Genomic DNA, 19,279 nt, shown 5'->3' with positions numbered 1-19,279 from the left:
ATTGTGAGAGCCTATAATATAATTTCCCTCAAATGCAGTTTTGGAGCGAAATGCAATAATAAATAGTCAAGATAGCAGCATAGGCTCTTTCAACAATGAGACCAACTGTGAGGAAGGTGGTCTTGATCACGCTGTTGGGCCCGGGACCAGCCCCGCCGAAAGCGCAGGTCTGTGTGGGTCCAGAGATGGTTCAAGTCCCGAAAGCAGACTCCACCGTCTCATTCAAGAGCTTCGAATGTTTGGAGAGGAATTCCGAAGTTACTTTCGTCTGGACCGAAGCCAGTTCGATCACCTGCTCCAGATGGTTGGAGCCAGGATCGCCCGGATGGATACCAACTACCGGGAGTCCATCAGCCCAGTTGAACGCCTGGCGATTTGTCTCCGGTAAGCTACATTCTAGTACATTTTTAAAGCCTTTGATACCATCATTGATTGATACATTATTTTTATGTTCAACCTAGCTAGCTAAAGGGCTCTCTAGTTAATAGTCCCTATTTGATATCAGATGTACTTTTACAGAATGTTCATTAGGACTATAACTTTTCCCAAAGTTGGTTTATAATCCTTTTTTAATTATGCAATGTTACCAAATGAAAATAAAGTTGAGGTGCCTTCTGCCCTGATGAAGGTAGGCTAGTCTTCTCCAGGATCCATTGTTGTTCAAGACAGTTACAGTCATTCATTACATTCTTATTGGACTCACATACTCTTAGAGAAAAACTGTCCTTCTGCTTTCCCCATAGGATAACCATTTTTGGTTCCAGGTATAACCCTTTGGAGAAAATGTTATACATGGAACCCAATAGGGTTCTACATGGAGCCAAAAGGGGTACTACCTGTAACCAAAAAGGGATCTCCTATGGGGACAACCGGGGAACCCTTTTAAATAGATAGTACCATTCTTTCTAAGAGTAGAGTTGGCCTGGGCTACAGTTTATTGATATAGTCATAGACTGAATTGTAGTGTTTCAAGGCATTGTTAATGATGGTTGATGAGTATTACAATATAATTAGTAGAGCATAATAAACTGTAATGAGGTAGATATATGAGTAGATATAATATGTGGGTGGAATTCAATTTACACACAATATTGATAATTATTTTGAATTATATTTTAGATTCTTGGCGACAGGGGAATCCTACAGGACCATTGGATTCAGCTTCCGAGTTGGACAGTCCACGGTGGCAGGCATTGTCCTCTCTGTGGCACAAGCCATTTGGGACTGTCTGGTTGGTGAATACATGCCTGTCCCCAAGGAGGAAGACTGGAGGGTCATCGCTGCCGAGTTCCTGGAGAGGTGGAATTTCCCCAACTGTCTTGGCTCCATTGACGGGAAACATGTAGTAATCCAGGCTCCACCGTGCTCAGGTTCGCAATTCTACAACTACAAGGGTACATATTCAGTTGTACTCTTGGCTGTAGTAGATGCCATCTACTGTTTCCATGTTGTCGATGTTGGTGTTTACGGCAAGGGAAGTGATGGCGGGACCCCCCGGGACTCTGCCTTCGGCCAGGCACTTCAGGATGGCGCATTGGAGATTCCACCACCTGCATCACTCCCTGGAGCTGAAGACCTGGGACCTGTTCCCCACATCTTCGTCGGCGACGAGGCCTTCCCTTTAAGACCCAACCTCATGAGGCCCTACGCTGGACGCCAGCTGCCATTGCCAAAGCCTGTAAGGATCTTTAATAAACGATTGTCCAGGGCAAGGTTAGTTGTTGAATGCACCTTTGGGATTCTGGCAGCCCGGTGGAGAATGTATTGGAGAGTGCTTGGTCTCAGCCCCTCAAATGTCGATGCCTGCGTGAAGGCCACATGTGTTCTCTATAACTACCCGCGGAGGTCATTCCAGGAGCCGCTCCGGATGGAGATGGGCAGGCCAAATGGTCACCTACCTGATGTCACCAGGGCAGGTGCCAACAACGCCCCCAGACAGGCACTCCAGGTGAGGGAGAAGCTGACCACCTACTTCTCATCGCCAGCAGGTGAAGTCCCATGGCAGTATGCCGTGGAGTGAAACTGCTCTTTTAAGAGCCCCCTACCACAAAGGTTATTTTAAGAACCATCCACCGTTGTCCATAAAGTTGCATTTTTCCCCCAGATTACTTTATGTATCATTGTCTCTCTTCATTTGGAAGTTATATTTAAGTGAAATTTGGGAGTAAAGACCACACCTTAAAACCCCTTCCCTCTCCCATTAACGTCAGTATTAAACACACCTGGCATGGTACATCAGGTGAGCAGGAGCACTTATTAAGGTTATACGACATACAGTTAGTATGATAACAAAGGGAAAGGGTAACCTAGGGTCCATACAAATAGTACAGTTTACCACCATGTCCACTGGCCTGACAAAATACAGGTGGAAAAAAACAAATTAGGAAGAGAATGTGTTTTTACTTTCATCAAGAAATAAGCAGATTAAGTCTAAATGAGATATTAATAAACAACTGAAACAACTGACTATGAAAACATTATTTAATTAGTATTCAAGTACAGGAAAGAACATGACAGGTATGTGTGTTGTAAAAATGTTTAAAAAAAATAGAACTATTAAAAGAGGTGTGTATGTGCGTGTAAAAAATAAATAAAATGAATGTGTAGCCTGTAATCTGTAAGAGAACAACAAGAGCATGTATTTTTGGCACAACTGCAGACAGATACAGGGACAACTCATAAAGCCTAGACGTAGTAGGGGAACTTCAGACATGGCCATAAAGAGAGAGGGCAGGGCACTAGAGATCTGAGGCACAGAGAGGAGTGGAGAAGAGGTGTGTGTGTGTGTGTGTCTCTGTAAAAAATAAAATAATGTGTTACCATAACACAGCTAAACAAACAAATGGCCCTTGGACGTCATGGACCAGTCGATGGAACATAACTTCACAAACAGTTTCAACACTCTGGTTTTCAAGTGGTTTTAAATGAAAGAAATATATTCACATTTAGTCTCGTAAGAGACCAACAAGAGCATCTGTGAATTCTCCGGTGTGTGAGTTTCAATTCTGTCAATTCAGAAATCTATGTAACACTAATAATGAATGCTATCCTAAGACTTTATAAACAAATGACTTTATGAATTGACTGAATTTAAACAGAACTGACGTGTGTGAAAAGAAAGGTACAATGAGGGAGGTCAAAACAACAACCAGACAACTCCTCTTCCTGTCCTTCCTGTCCTCTTCCTGTCCTTCCTCTCCTCTTTCTGTCCTTCCTGTCCTCTTCCTGTCCTTCCTGTCCTCTTCCTGTCCTTCCTGTCCTCTTCCTGTCCTTCCTCTCCTCTTCCTGTCCTTCCTGTCCTTCCTCTCTTCTTCCTGTCCTTCCTCTCCTCTTCCTGTCCTTCCTCTCCTCTTCCTGTCCTTCCTCTCCTCTTCCTGTCCTTCCTGTCCTCTTCCTGTCCTTCCTGTCCTCTTCCTGTCCTTCCTCTCCTCTTCCTGTCCTTCCTGTCCTTCCTCTCCTCTTCCTGTCCTTCCTGTCCTTCCTCTCCTCTTCCTGTCCTTCCTCTCCTCTTCCTGTCCTTCCTGTCCTTCCTCTCCTCTTCCTGTCCTTCCTGTCCTTCCTCTCCTCTTCCTGTCCTTCCTGTCCTTCCTCTCCTCTTCCTGTCCTTTCTGTCCTTCCTCTCCTCTTCCTGTCCTTCCTGTCCTTCCTCTCCTCTTCCTGGCCTTCCTGTCCTTCCTCTCCTCTTCCTGTCCTTCCTGTGAGCTGGCCGGCTAAATTGACTCCATTTCTGAAAGGGAAGAGAAAAACAACACATACAAGCTTAACATAATATGACACCATAAAAGGTGAGATTTATGTTAACTAAATACTGCTTGTATAGTGTAGTTAGTGGCATAAATATAGGAACAGTGTGGTAAAGTTGGTAATACTTGCTGTTTACTCATGGAATTTGTATTTCAGATCAAAAGATGAATGTGACAGGCAAATATTTAGACAGCAAACTGTTGTTTTAGGATATTTTCTAACCCAGAAACAACAGCTATACATGTTCCTCATATTTATACTTTGATCTGAAATACCAATTAACCTACATGAGTATACTGTAAAAATGACCTACTTTACTGTCGCAACACTTATGACACTACCTGTGATGTGGAGAGAAAAAAAAACGTACCCTTGAACTTGTCATCGAAAAGCAGCTGATACATTTTAACCTTGACTGCTGCTTGTCTTTGCTGAGGCAGCCTCTTCAGTGTTGGCACCAGGCTCATGGCAAAGAGGGTCTCTTCATCCTCCTTCCTGTGAGCATCAGGTTGGGCTGCATCCCTCTTGACGGCTTGGAGGAGCCTCTGCTGAAATGAGTTGAATGGATCTGGGGGCTGGTACCTCCGATGACGCCTGGTGTGACGTTGTTCCTCTTCGTTTCTCTCCATGGGCCACATGCTGTTCAACGAGGTCCTCAGTGGTCACTTCCGTGAGGTTCATAATAATCTCAGGTGGTCCTAGATCCAGAGGTGCTTCCTCCATTTCATAATCTTCCATGGCTGCACCGGTGGTGGTCATACTCGTGGATGATGTAGACGTTGTAGAGGGTCTTGATGCACCGGTGGGGACAACACTTGTGGATGACGTAGTAGAGGGTCTGGCTGTAAAATTGCCACTCATTGCCCTAGGCACAATAAATGGATCCAGGCACAATAAATGTATCCAGAAAAGAAAGAATGTGGCAGAAGCGCCAAGGCTGCTGGCCTGAAGCTGCTGACCCAGACCTCTTCTTCTCTTTCTCTGCCCTTCTCTCTCTCTGATACCTGTCCCTGAGTCCTATCCACTTCCCCCTACAGTCTTCTTCTACATAGACATGAACATGATAAGCCAAACCATTACCTAGCATAACTATAGTTATTAGATAGCTATCATGGACATGTCACCTACTGTACACATAGACACACACACACACACACACAAACACACACACACGGTTATCTGACCAAATTATCAGGGGTACAGTAGTATCTACCATTTCTATTACTATTTATCTAGCATAAACTCAGACTCTTTCAAACATGATTATTTGGTAAAGTTATCAGGGGTAGTAACTAGCATAATTTATTTGACTATTTCTTTCACACACACAACTCATTGGCTAGGTTAGCTAGCTAGCTAACGCTAACTAGCCACATCTAGCACAAGCTCACTACTAAACTGACCTGGCAATCCTACTATCGTGGACACTTGTCTCCAAGCAGCATTTTTTTGTGTTTATGTCCCTATAGCTGTCAGCAGTTGTGTCAAAAAGACACGGTTTTGAGGATACTGCGAAAATGATTCTCTCCTCCATGTGTCCAACCGCATGCAACCATCTGCAAAAGGTACCTGCATCAGTATAGTTGCCTAGCTGCGCAAAATGTTACGCAGCAGTGATGCAATGACGCAGTCGGTGTGTTCGAAGCGTTAACTGCAGCATATACGCAAACGTTTTGTTGTTTCAACGTGAACAAAAACTAACCTTATTACATGATTCTTGTCAACTGTCATTCCTCTTGTTTTACAATTACTTTCGGCACGCTCATCTGCTTACTTCCTCTTCTTTGGGGTTGGGTTGGCGGCTCACACCCAACTTTTAAGGCGCCACCTAAGGCCACATCGCCACCTGAGGCCAGTCACGGCCTAACTACATAAAATGATCTTCATTTGTCCTGACTTAGAGCCCTAGACACCACTTTCCTCCCCCCACTGCACCACTCAAACCCCAACCCCGTCCAGCCTCTCTAACCATTTCACATAATCTCTCACTATCTACATCATACAATTCACAAAATATCAACACATGCTCTACATTTCCTCCACTAAACACTAATCACACAGGCCTGTTCCATGTCTCCCTATCATCCACAACATGGCATTGAAATCCGTGTGTCCAGATGGTAGTCTACTCCACACATCATCCTCCTACATCCTCTCTCTCCACCTCTTCCTTTACTGACCCATGCACAAGATACAATTGCCTCCCATTACTACTAGCATCCCGCTCCCTTTGCCAAAAATTGAGCCCTTTTGCCCGGAACAAGGACTTCACTTCCCTGCGGCCCAACGGGACCTGAATATGTACACCCGCTCTCCTCACAGCACTCTTACCCTCCAAACCCACATGGGCGGGAACCCAGCAAAAGCTTACCACTACTCCCATCCTCTCCAGTTCCATTAACAGCACCATCATCTCCACAAACAATTCTCCACTAGCTGACCTGCCCGTCTTCACACTACTCAACACTGCAGCCGAATCAGAGCATATCACCTTTCAAACCTATAATCATGGCATTCAACTCAGCCACATACCCTGACACATTATAGGTTAACCGCTTACATACTCCAACATTGAAGCCTGGGATATACACCCCAGCCCTCACCCTACCACTGACTGGATCCTTTGAACCATCTGTATATATCCTTAAAAACAAATAATAAAAATTATCTATATGTCTCCCCACACACCGGCTCACAGTAGAGATACTATACGTAATTATGATGGATGGTTTGAAATCTACTACCACTGATCCCTGGGCACAATCATGTCATTCATTATCCCAGCATACATGCAGAAAATAGACAGAGTATGTGAGTTCACCACAACCCATACACTTCCACGAAATGTTCCATTCTGTTCACACATTGTGCCAAAAACACACACACAAACCTAGCTCCATGTTCTGAAATTGACATCTATTCAGACATCACTGGATCACCTACTTTTGATGCCAGAGCTGAGAAAGGAACTTGGAACCCTAACCTTGTCAGCTCGGGGATTCGATGCGCCAACCTTTCAGTTACTGGCCCAACGATCTAACCACTAGGCTACCTGCCACCCCATCTACACTTGGTTTCGGAAACAGCCACGGAGTAACGTTCTCCAATGCATTTGCCGGCCCGTTTACTTCCTCATCAGGGGCACAGCTATGTAACGTCCGACTAAAGTTAGGATCACCACTTCATTTTCTCTACTATTATTCTGACATTTCACATTCTTAAAATAATTTATTTCAGCTTTTATTTCTTTCATCAAATTCCCAGTGGGTCAGAAGTTTACATACACTCAATTAGTATTTGGTAGCATTGCCTTTAAATTGTTTAACTTGGGTCAAACATTTAGGGTAACCTTCCACAAGCTTCCCACAATATGTTTGGTGAATTTTGGCCCATTCCTCCTGACAAAGCTGGTGTAACTGAGTTAGGTTTGTAGGCCTCCTTGCTCGCACACGCCTTTTCAGTTCTGCCCACAAATTTTCTATAGGATTGAGGTCGGGGCTTTGTGATGGCCACTCCAGTACCTTGACTTTGTTGTTCTTAAGCCATTTTGCCACAACTTTGGAAGTATGCTTGGGGTCATTGTCCATTTGGAAGACCCATTTGCGACCAAGCTTTAACTTCCTGACTGATGTCTTGAGATTCTGCTTCAATATATCCACATCATTTTCCATCTTCATGATGCCATCTATTTTGTGAAGTGCACCATGCCCTCCTGCAGCAAAGCACCCACACAACATGATGCTGCCACCCCTGTGCTTCACGGTTGGGATGGTGTTCTTCGGCGTGCAAGCTTCCCCCTTTTTCCTCCAAACATAATGATGGTCATTATGGCCACAGTTCTATTTTTGTTTCATCAGACCAGAGGACAGTTCTGCAAAAAGTACAATCTTTGTCCCCATGTGCAGTTGCAACCCGTAGTCTGGCTTTTTTATGGCAGTTTTGGAACAGTGACTTCTTTCAGGTTATGTTGATATAGGACTTGTTTTACTGTGGATATAGATACTTTTGTACCTGTTTCCTCCAGCATCTTCACAAGGTCCTTTACTGTTGTTCTGGGATTGATTTGCACTTTTCGCACCAAAGAATGTTAATCTCTAGGAGACAGAACGCGTCTCCTTCCTGAGCAGTATGACGGCTGCGTGGTCCCATGGTGTTTATACTTGCGTACTATTGTTTGTACAGATGAACGTGGTACCTTCAGGCATTTGGAAATTGCTCCCAGGGATGAAACAGGCTTGTGGAGGTCTACAATTTTTTTCTGAGGTCTTGGCTGATTTCTTTTGATTTTCCCATAATGTCAGGCAAAGAGGCAGTGAGTTTGAAGGTAAGCCTTGAAATACATCCACAGGTACACCTCCAATTGACTCAAATTATATTAATTAGCTTATCAGAAGTTTCTAAAGCCATGACATAATTTTCTGAAATTTTCCAAGCTGTTTAAAGGCACAGTCAACTTAGTGTATGTAAACTTCTGACACACTGGAATTGTGATACAGTGAATTAAGTGAAATAATCTGTCTGTAAACAATTGTTGGAAAAAAAAAGAAAAAAAAAGTAGATGTCCTAACCGACTTACCAAAATTATAGTTTGTTAACAAGAAATTTGTGGAGTGGTTGAAAAACAAGTTTTAATTACTCCAATCTAAGTGTATGTAAACTTCCGACTTCAACTGTAGCTGTGCCCCTGATGAGGAAGTAAACGGGCCGGCAATTGCAGTCTAAAGCTGTTTATTTACACAGGCAGCCCAATTCTAATCTTTTGCCCAATTATGGGCAAAAGATCTGATCTGATTGGTCAAATACCAGTTATCAGGCAAAAGATCCAACAATAAAACAAAACAGTTTTCCTTCTTATTAAACTAATAACACTGTAAGTTATGCTTGAGAGGTATAAGGTGAGGGAGCCGAAGCCTTGAGTATAAATCCCTGATGGGATCCCATGTGACATCAGTTAATGAGTTAAACCCATGTTGACAGGCAGGCCTCTATGTCATCATTGTCATGTTAATCTGACCTGCCATTTTCAATTACAGTTGCATCTGAAACCTCATGTCCCATCCGCGTGGCAATGTGCTGTTTCAGTGCAACTCTCAGAACAGTGTCCAGTCTAAAACCTATACGGCTGCAGAGCCAGGCCAACATAATTACATGAGAATGCGAACAGAGACGAAGGAACATTTCTGCATCTCTGGTGCTTAAGGTTGTTTATAATACTACAATAATAGAGATGAACTGCACAATTAATATAAAACTTTCAAATGTGTCTAGCTGCACCCAGTTCTGCATTACTGAACCATGTCCAGATATAAGATCAGCTCTGAAACATGTCCCAACTGATCTGTTGAGGCTGTTACCAGGCTTCATATTTGCATGGTAGACTTGGATATGAATGACAAGAATAAGGATGCTGCGTTTGCCTTTTAAATATCCCAGTAATAATAACAGATACCAGAACAGGTTGGACCGGTGATTGATAACAGAAAGCGACTGTAAGACAGTAACACGTTTACAGTGAAGAAAAAAAACCCTAGTGACCCGGTGAGAGCTTTGCAGCCAACGACACTAAGGCGTAAACACGGTCGATATGACAATTGACAGCCTCGATCCTTCTTCCATGTCTTCTTCCTATTCAACCGGTCATCAACGGTCTTACCTTTTGAGTCCTGATTGATATAGTAGCAATTCCTCTTCAGCCATTACAACAAGGGTTTGTTGAAGTCTGCAGTTGTCTCGGATTTTGAAAGGAGGAAGCAATGTGGAGTGAAATTGACAATTTCTGTAAAACAGACCTGTTTTATAACCTGTTCCTCTGTCATGTAACGAAGGAAGGGTTATGCTTCTAAGTGATCTATTATAAAAGGAGTTGACAGTAGATGTGCTTTGCAGGTGACTTGAGGTATATAACATGAAGAGACAAAGCACACACATTATCAAGATGTAATTGGTTAGCAATCAGCTATGAATGCAACACATATGGACATATTCCAAAGCTGCCTCTCCAATAGCACTACTTGGCCTTACCAAGGTTTGTTCTTGGACCCGGTGGATTTCTCAGGAAAACGCTTTCTGATACACTGTCTGCACACAAAATCAGTCCATATTGAGTGTTCAGGTGGTGTTACCAAATAGGCAGGTTTTCCAGCCTGCTAAATTTAAACCTTTCTCCCCGCTTACTGGGGGTAATGGTGTTTGGACTGAGGAAGGTGAGAACCTGCAGGTACAGCAGAACACATCCCTACACTACCGGCCTTTCCATCATGCGACCACTAGAGAATGAACAGTCCCTATAGAAAGTGTAAGCATGGGCACGGGGATTTAAGTCTCATTCTGCACCACAAGCAGAATACGATCTAATACCCAGCCTGATCTCATCAAACCAGCGCTAGCTAGGACGGCCCAGAGCCAAGCAGGCTGCAGCCGCTGTGCCCCAAACAGTGTGTGTTTTCTCAGTGGGTAAGCCACTGTACTGTGAGCACGGATGGATCCAACATACACTACATACAACTGAACAATGCTGCAGGTGGAACTTGAACATATAGCCTACTGAAGCACTCAGTTCTTTGAGTCATAGGAAATTGCTTCAATTCAGTCTACTCCAATCTGCACCTTTGAACAGTGTTTTGCATCTGCTGCTAACAAGGGGCATATTATACAGGACAACATTACAGAACTCATTTACAGAAATATATTCTGCAGGACATGATTGCTGATTCTCTGTCTTGCATCAAATTCTGTCTGTCCCGGCTTAAGTCTAAACATCCCATCATGCTTTAGAAGCTGCAGGAATGCAGCCAACTAACCCAGAGAGACCAGAGCTGTGTGTGTGCTGGCGTTGTTGCTCGCCAAGCCAGGTCTCAGTAGCAGGAATTGATTGTTTTAGTGGCCGGTGGGTGGGTTCTATTATGTTTAATTTCAAACAAAAACAATATTGACTGGTGCCTCATCCCTGTGCCCCCTCGACATCGACCCAACCTCTCGCCCAGAGCCTACAGCTAAACGTAAACTGAAAACCGTCACACAGAGATAGGAACGAGTCTTCGATTCCATTCTTTTGTTTTATTTTTCTGGTTTCCTCACAGAGAAAACACGAGACACTTGTATTTAAGCACCATATGAAAACAGTAAATGTCATGATCATGTATCAAGAGTGAGTTCTGGAATATTCTGCGAGAATTGTTCACACTGAACCTTATGTACTGAAAATTGAGAATGAGTCAAACAATACACATGAGCACCATGACACCCCTGCATCACATTCATTATTGCCTCCCAAATTGCAGAATAGAGGCTATGATAAAACATGCTTTCAGGGTTTATTTTTGTAACTTTTATTTTTCTAGGAAACACAGTAGCACAATCAATAAATACTTCAAAAAATATTGATTATAATAAGATTCACGTCGATCCAATGAAAACCCCTGGCCGAACATCTAATATGCTCTTGGAAATGTAATTCCTTCTTTTAGTAGTAGCTAGATACAGACTGTCTGTCTAACCAAGGTCTAGTTCTGAGGTGTGAGCAGCAACTTGCTCAAGGGCATTTTCTATTGAAGGAAAATGCAGTGATGAAGTATTGAGGTTTCGCAGAAAAGTGATGCGTAGTGGGAGGAACATCCAGGATTAAGAAGTTCCGAAAATCTATTACTTTCAACCTCTTAGCAGGAGGCAGAGCGAGACAGTGTGAGAGAAACCAACGCCAGATTTGAAGACAGTATATTGCTTGTGCTTTATCAACCCCCCACAAAAAAATATACCCCCAAAAAAATCAGAAGAGTGAAAATAAATAAATAATAATTCTCCCTTCTCAGTGTTGGGGAAGCTACACTGAAAATAGTTTACCAAGTTACCAATTACTTTGCACTGGAAGAAAATAAGCTGCACTTATAGCTTACTTAACTAAAGTTATTTTGAAAAAAATGTGTTCACTACATCCAGACTACTACATGAAAAATGTAGATATAAGAATTTGAAATGTCAGACTACAAATTGCAAGTCAGATCACCCTGGAGTCAAATATTCATAATTTAGCCCTATTAAAACACCAAAACATTTTCAAGTGACAATTAAGTAAGTCTGAGGCTGAAAAATAAGTTGCAAACTTTACAATTAAAAAAAAAAAATAGTGTAGTTCGCTACACACCAAAAAAGTAATTAACTACTGAAAACAAGACCAATATTTGAATTTAGTTCAACTATCTCCAAGCTACTGAAAAATGTAGTTAAATGACTAGTTGCACTACATGTAGTTCGACACCCCAGCACTGCCCCTTCTTATGATTACAGTACAAAAAAAAAGAAAATATAGAATATGAACAAACTCAAACATAAATCAGAACAAAAAGTGGACACCGTGTCAGATGCTCATTTCTCAGACATGAGGCAGAGTATGTAAAGCAACAACAAAGAGCTTGAACCGAGAAGCAAAAAAAAAAAAAAAAGTGAGTGCCAACTGCCATCCCTCCTGGGTCTCGTTCAGAAGGGTCCGAGACCCTGTTTACCTGAGCTGGTCTGCAGGCAGGAGGGATGGCCACCTCGGCTTGAAAACATTTGCACCAGTTTCAGAGATTATGAACATGACCCAGGTCTGAAATCAACCCTTAGCTCCAACTCCTAAGCCCTTTTTGATGAACAACTGTAGCGCTAAAGGAAGTAATGTGTAGTAATGTTAGGAAAAATTCCACCTAGCTTCCTGAGGATTAGATGACTGATTTGGCTCTATAAGCATTTTGCTCAACAGCAATCCTTCCAGAAGTACGGGGGCCGTCAAGCCGTGTCTAGTGGTTGGGGCTAAAGATTGACTTCGGACTGGGTGATAGTCTGACTGCCACTATATGGCAGGTGCACTGCTCTCTATCCCAAACCACATCTGGGATTTGCAGTCCTACTATACATTGTAGCTGTAGTCCGTCAGGTAGTTCTTTAGCCTGTTGGGTAAAGGCAGCTCCTGCACCTGCCTGGTGGCGTTGTTGATGGCGATCCGGGACAGGTGCTGTAGAGAGGGCGTGGCAGTGTACACAGGCTTAGTCAGTAGCAGCTGAACCGTCCCGTTGGGTGGGGCCAGGGACTGTGACGCCCCTGACAACGCACCTTTACTGGTAGTCCTGGACAGCTGCACGTAGTGTTCCACCAGGTGCACCACACTGTCAAACTGTTTGAGCTTGGGCTTGATCAGCACCACCGAGTCCAGTTTAAACTTCCCCTCCTTGTACTCGATGCGCAAGTTGGTTGGGCCGGCGGAGGTCATGGCAGAGATGGTGAACAGGTAGTCCCTCTGGGAGCTGTCTCGCACCAGGAAGGTGCCCTCTGATGCATCCTGGAGAATCTCTTTGGCTTCGTTGGCGGTCAGGCTGCCCCAGTACCAGCCTGTTAGGAGAGAGAAAGACACGCATGCATTAGCACAAGGGGACAGCACAACACACAACATTGGGTTATTCAAAGAAAACAAGATCACTTTATGAGAAAAGACGGTAATCCAAATCCAAATCTCATGCACAAACGCACACAGTCAGAAATTATGAACATGAAACTAAACCTGAATTTAAGCCTTAACCCTAAAAAAAAGCTCTTCATACTGTCCACAGGAATTTTAAAACAAATTCCACTTGGTCTTAGAGAGTGGGTTAACATGTTAAATTCTCACAATTTTTGTAGTGCTTTTGTAGTGAAATGTATGAGGAATCTCTGCAGTTAATGTACACTGCAGCAGCGACTGTCTACCTCCACCCCCCCCCCCCCCCCTTCTCACTGACCCCCTCAATCCAAAAACTAAGTTTGACTGGATTTGTGGAGGTTAGAGATTTTCCAGTACTTTTGTACACTTTTTAGCCAGTAGTTCTGAAAGTAGCACTCACAAGCTGGTATCCTTTAGTGCAGGGTTCCCCAACTGGCAGGCCACAGGTGGTTTTATTTGGTACCCCAAGTAATTAATTAAATATATCTCCCTCTCACACTGCATTCGGAAAGTATTCAGACCCCGTCCCCTTTTGCACATTCTGCTACGTTACAGCCTTATTTACATAAGTATTCAGACCCTTTGCTACGAGACTCAAAATTTAGCTCAGATGCATCCTGATTCCATTGATCATCCTCGATTGGACATGATTTGGAAAGGCACCACCTGTCTATATAAAAGGTCCCCAGTTCACAGTGCATGTCAGAGCAAAAACCAAGCCATGAGGTCAAAGGAATTGTCCGTAGAGCTCCGAAACAGGATTGTGTTGAGGCATAGATCTGGGGAAGGGTACCAAAATATAGCTGCAGCATTGAAGGTTCCCAAGAACAGTGGCCTCAATCATTCTTAAATTTAAGAAGTTTGGAACCACCAAGACTCTTCTTAGAGCTGGCCGCCCAGCCAAACTGAACCATCGGGGGAGAAGGGCCTTCGTCAGGGAGGTGACCAAGAACCTGATGGTCACATTGACAGAGCTCTATAGTTCCTCTGTGGATATGGGAGAACCTTCCAGAAGGACAATCATCTCTGCATCACTATACTAATCAGGCCTTTATGGTGGAGCGGCCAGACGGAAGCCACTCAGGAAAAGGCACGACAGCCCGCTTGGAGTGTGCCAAAAGGCACCTAAAGGACTCTCAGACCATGAGAAATAAGTTTCTCTGGTCTGATGAAACCAAGATTGAACTCTTTGGCCTGAATGCCAAGTGTCACATCTGGAGGAAACCTGGCACCATCCCTACAGTGAAGCATGGTGGTGGCAGCATAATGCTGTGGGGATGTTTATGAGCAGCAGGGACATGGAGACTAGTCAGGAAAGGAAAAGATGAACGTTCGCAAAGTACAGAGAGATCCTTGATGAAAACCTGCTCCAGAGCACTCAGGACCTCAGACTGGGGCGACGGTTCACCTTCAACAGGACAACGACCCTAAGCACACAACCATGACAACACAGGAGTGGCTTCGGGACAAGTCTCAATGTCCTTGAGCGACCCAGCCAGAGTCCGAATTTGAATCCGATCGAACATCTCTGGAGAGAGCTGAAAATAGTTGTGCTGCGTTTCTCCACATCCAACCTGACAGAGCTTGAGAGGATATGCAGAGAAGAATGGGAGAAACTCCCCAGATACAGGTGTGCCAAGCTTGTAGCGCCATACAAGAAGACTTGAGGCTGTAATCGCTGCCAAAGGTGCTTTAACAAAGTACTGCATAAAGGGTCTGATTACTTATGCAAATGTAATGGCTACGCCCCTGCCCATTCATGTGAAATCCATAGATTAGGACCTAATGAATGTATCTCAATTGACTGATTTCCTTAACTGTAACTCAGCAAAATATTTGAAATCGTTGCATTTATATTTTTGGTTCAGTGTGTGTGTGTGGATGTCTATATAAATCATCTTTAATAGAATTTATGTTGGACATAAGACTAAAAACAGGAAATCAGCCCCAAGTGATTTATTCCCACGTATAATAATGAAACATGATCACGATTACAAATGTAAGCAAGGTTTGAAATTATTATGTTTTAGTCAAATATTATCTGTTTGGGCTTCTTGAGGTCAATTTGCAGTAAACTAATATGTAATTATGTTCCGGCCCTCGACCATCCACTCAATTTTTTTTATTTTTACATCGGCTTGCAGCTGAATCTAGTAGATGATCCCTGCTTTAGTGTGTGTACTTTACTGTATTTATACTTGAGATATCGCTTTTCAACAGTAAAAGTTGGCACAGATTCCCCCACATAGTTGCGAGTTATGAGCTTTGCTTAGAAACAATGTGCTTTTCTGGGAATTTAGAAAGAAAAAAAATGTAACTTCATATTCATCATCTCCAACACCACCCCAACATGTGAAAATTGCACATCTATGTTTTGTAGTAAATAAAGATAAGTGTTTCCAATTACATCAACCAATTAGTAAGCAATGCCTACTAATAATTGCCGATGTCATTGGAAACACTCATCTCCCATCTTCACATATGTTGATGCTGGCGATGTTGCTGGAGATGAATATGAAGTTACATTTTTTATTTCCCTTTAATAATACATGCCTCTTAAAATAAATTAAAGATGCTTGATCTTTGAATAGCTCACACATGTTTACCTAATAAAATGACCACCTCCATTTTAAGATCACATTGGACAAGCTCTTCATGATCCCCCCTCTCCACAGCATTCCAATAATGGCAATCCTATATAAAATTCACTCCAACAGCATTTGAAGTGAAACATACATTTCATTAGAACAGTAAATGAACACAAGTCTTGTGAAAAATGTACATCAATGCCAAACATGTGAAAGAAGGCACATTGTATTAATTCATAGACATGTTCTGAACATGTTTTCATTTGAATGCGTCTAATTGTAAAAAAAACAGTTGTCTTCCAACAAACTCACAATAACCTATAACAAAACTTCCTTATACATTATGCGGCTTAAAAACAGTAACTCATGCACGAATTACTACGAACTTCAAGAGACCAAACCCGTTACTGTTCAGGATAAATATGGGTGAAATGCATTCATTGCATTCGATGAAATACCAAGTGTGCTTTGTTTAGTTGTCATTTTCAACCATGCATAATGAGTACAGACAGTGCGTACTGCATGACCGCATGCATATCGTGCTAGATAGGGGCACGAGCATTTAGATACAGTTACTTTCAAACTAGTTTGCTTTACAAGCAGTCGTTTTTTTCAGGGCCATAGAGATACATGGTCTTGTTAGAGTTTTTCTTGCAAAAAAATATTTTGAAAGTTAGGCTATATCGTTTATTTGTAATTCAGAAATGCTTTGACATTCTATGTCATGCTCGTATGTATATAACAGTACTGGGTACTGGTAAAACTACTAGAACGCTGAAAATAGGAACATTTAGTAATCATGTCGAAATGTGTGTGTAGAGGTAATCTAAAACTATAAAATGAGGACATGCACTGACCTGTATTTTTAAGGTCTTTCATGGCTTGACCGATGCGAGTCTCATCGGAGTCAACAACTCGCGACTCGGTATCCGTTCTTCTCTCATTTTCGATGGTCTCGGTGGATTCGGGTGAGTGGCAGGTCATTGGGGAACCACCCGAAATTGCCCAGCCGTAGGCCAAAAGACATCCGACAAATGCAAAAATATTCCCCAAAAGACAGGCAGTTGCCCCACAGTCGCAAAACAAGTTTCTTCTGCAGGTTTCTTCTCGAATTTTATGAATGAATCGTCCTGTAAGTGAATAAATAAAAAACACGTAAATTAATGCCGTTTAACCACGGGCATTCGCGCTAGATACCAGCTAACGTTACATTGTGACATATCTGTTATGTGCTTGACTCCAGCCACCCGAGTCATAGACTGTTCGCTCTGCTACCGCACCGCAAGCCGTAGCGATGCACCACCAGGACCCTGAAGAGCTTCTACCCCCCCCAAGCCATAAGCCTTCTAAATGGTTATTAACCGGACTATCTGCATTGACCCACCTTTGCACTAACTCTTCCGACTCATCACATAAACTGCTGCTAACTGTTGCCTAGTCATTTTACCCCTACCCTTAAGTATCCTACACATCTTCCTCAATTACCTCGTACAGCCTGCACATCAACTCGGTACTGGTACCCCTGTAACATAGAAATATAGCCGTGTGAGAACCCTAACCCTATAAAAGGCGTGTAGTAATTTAATTTCTCGCTGAAATATGTTTCCAAAATCGTACCGCAAGTGATGCGTTTTAACTTTGAGCACGAACGTCGGGGTTCTAACTCCCCTGCCAGAAGATACTTCAATATGCGCTAAAGGTAACGTTAGTTGATGTATATGAATGGGGTTACCTTTGCGCAAGCTTTAAAAAAAACATGGCAAGTAAAGGGGGCACGAAACAAGCTGAACACTGAAAAGCCTAATTAATTCGCTTGATAAATCTTCAATAAAACAATAAAAATGCACTTAAATGCTCGAGGTATTACAATTGCTGCGTGGAGATGAAACATTAGGAAACGTTTTTTATGTCTGCATTCAAAAATGAATAAAAAACAGATTAAGGCACGAGCTGCGAAGTCGACTACTTCTCGGGAATTGAAATGGCAGGTTAACTCACTATATGCAGTGCGCGGGATACTGAAAACAGATAAATCACCATCATCAGCCTTGTTCGGTGTTTGCAACTTGTTTATTGTAGCTATGCGTGAATATTTTGTGTAGGCTACTTTAAAGCGTCCATTGTGGTCGTGTAAATGTGCAACGTTTTTAAATAACCACTGTTCCAAAGCCAATAAAGCACGTGCCATCGACGTATGTTCACAACACATTTATAACATTACAGTTTAGCTATCTAATGCTGACTAGCTAGTTTACAAAGTAAACATACTATGAACAGATAGTTATATGAATGAAATATCACCTATTTGCGAGTGGATCCAGCCCCAAACGACTCAACCGATGACCATTGAAATACACACTTCTCCCTAAAGAAAAGGGGACTAAGATTAATAAACAAAGCACAAAACCGTTCGTTAACTATACACTTCCATGGAACAGCTAGCTAGTTTAGCCATGTCGATCACATTGAAAGATGACAGATTACATAGTTCGTTTTCCATGTGGTAATATTTATCTTCTGGCGGGCTAATCAATCGGTTGTCATTTTTGGCGAGATGGCAAACTAAGAATATTTTCCAACCCGTGGTGCAAAACAGGCGATGACAGCGAACGAGGCAAGTCGACTCCGCACGACTCGCTTGCTGCTGGTAATGTTAAGATTTAAAATACCATGCAGAAAGTCACCAAACCACGCTTGTCTTGTGTTTAGTACAAATCCCAATGACAGTCTTTTCCGCGGCGTTGAATCCCCTTCCTTCGGTATCTGTTTTGAATAACCAAATCCCCATTAAACCCACAGCTATACACAAAAGACCGATTTCCAAGAACTTTCCAGGAATCGCGTCACGTGGTGTAGAGCGCAAACATTTTTAAGGTAGTGCCAAGCCAGCTGCACCACATGAATATATTTGCGTGCTCATAATGTATATGCGTGTGTGTGATAGAGAATGGAAGAAAGAGAGCGATTTTTTTTACAAAATTCCAAGAAAATCCTTTCGAAGAAACCTGCATTTTCATGGAAACCATGAAGTGTCTAGTTCCCTGAGCGCTGCTAAACCCTAACCCGCCTGCTGCTATAGAATACAGTAAACACACAAATCCCATTTTAAATGGGATTGTGCCCGTAGAATTAGTCTAACTCACTTTTTAATTAACCACCTTATTTGTTTGGCTTTGAATATACTGAGTCTTTGTTGGGGACTCACACGTGCTGTTATGTAGGCATTAATGATGGTCATTAAAGATGTAGGGTCCTAGTCAAAACGGGCGCGCTGTCCGCTGGGGCTTCGGCCACAGAGAGAGATGGTTGGGGTGCGGACGCAGCGGGAAAGACGAGCTGGTCCAGGGCCTCAAATCACTTTACACAACAAACAGCATGCTATTTGACAAATGTATGACCTCACTTAACAATTAGGCCTGGATCATTGATAGACTTTGGCAAATTAGTCTACTGCTGGCTTCATCTGCAAGGGTCAAATATGCAATACGCCTAGGGA

The 19,279-nt window shown here is 42.8% G+C and overlaps 1 protein-coding gene across 10 annotated transcripts; it reads right to left on the bottom strand.

Annotated features, from left to right (window-relative positions):
• Positions 1 to 11,056: 11,056 nt before the first annotated feature.
• Positions 11,057 to 18,600, bottom strand: LOC120050047 (suppressor of cytokine signaling 2-like). 10 transcript variants are annotated; one of them, XM_038996668.1, is made up of 5 exons: positions 18,085 to 18,600; positions 17,269 to 17,305; positions 16,641 to 16,913; positions 15,802 to 15,889; positions 11,057 to 13,107 (listed from the first exon to the last, which is right to left on the bottom strand). In XM_038996668.1, the coding sequence occupies exons 4-5, from the start codon at positions 15,821 to 15,823 to the stop codon at positions 12,629 to 12,631; spliced, it is 501 nt and encodes a 166-aa protein (XP_038852596.1). In that variant the 5' UTR covers positions 15,824 to 15,889; positions 16,641 to 16,913; positions 17,269 to 17,305; positions 18,085 to 18,600; the 3' UTR covers positions 11,057 to 12,628. The 10 variants fall into 10 exon arrangements, with proteins under 10 accessions (XP_038852596.1, XP_038852590.1, XP_038852591.1 ...); XM_038996662.1 differs by lacking the exon at positions 15,802 to 15,889 and having other exon boundaries at positions 18,085 to 18,148; positions 18,268 to 18,597; XM_038996663.1 differs by lacking the exon at positions 15,802 to 15,889 and having other exon boundaries at positions 18,085 to 18,148; positions 18,364 to 18,597.
• Positions 18,601 to 19,279: the final 679 nt, after the last annotated feature.

Source organism: Salvelinus namaycush, chromosome 6 (assembly GCF_016432855.1).
Source record: "Salvelinus namaycush isolate Seneca chromosome 6, SaNama_1.0, whole genome shotgun sequence".
NCBI lineage: Eukaryota > Metazoa > Chordata > Actinopteri > Salmoniformes > Salmonidae > Salvelinus > Salvelinus namaycush.
This window is presented reverse-complemented; position numbering and strand designations above follow the sequence as displayed.

Coding starts and splice junctions, on each gene's coding strand:
- LOC120050047 (XM_038996658.1), bottom strand. CDS start 17,314: ATGTTACAGGGGTACCAGTACCGAGTTGATGTGCAGGCTGTACGAG. Junction 16,914..17,268: donor TGATGTGCAGGCTGTACGAG/GTAATTGAGGAA, acceptor ATTCACTTACAG/GACGATTCATTCATAAAATT. Junction 13,108..16,640: donor GAAAGACCTTAAAAATACAG/GTCAGTGCATGT, acceptor CTCTCCTAACAG/GCTGGTACTGGGGCAGCCTG.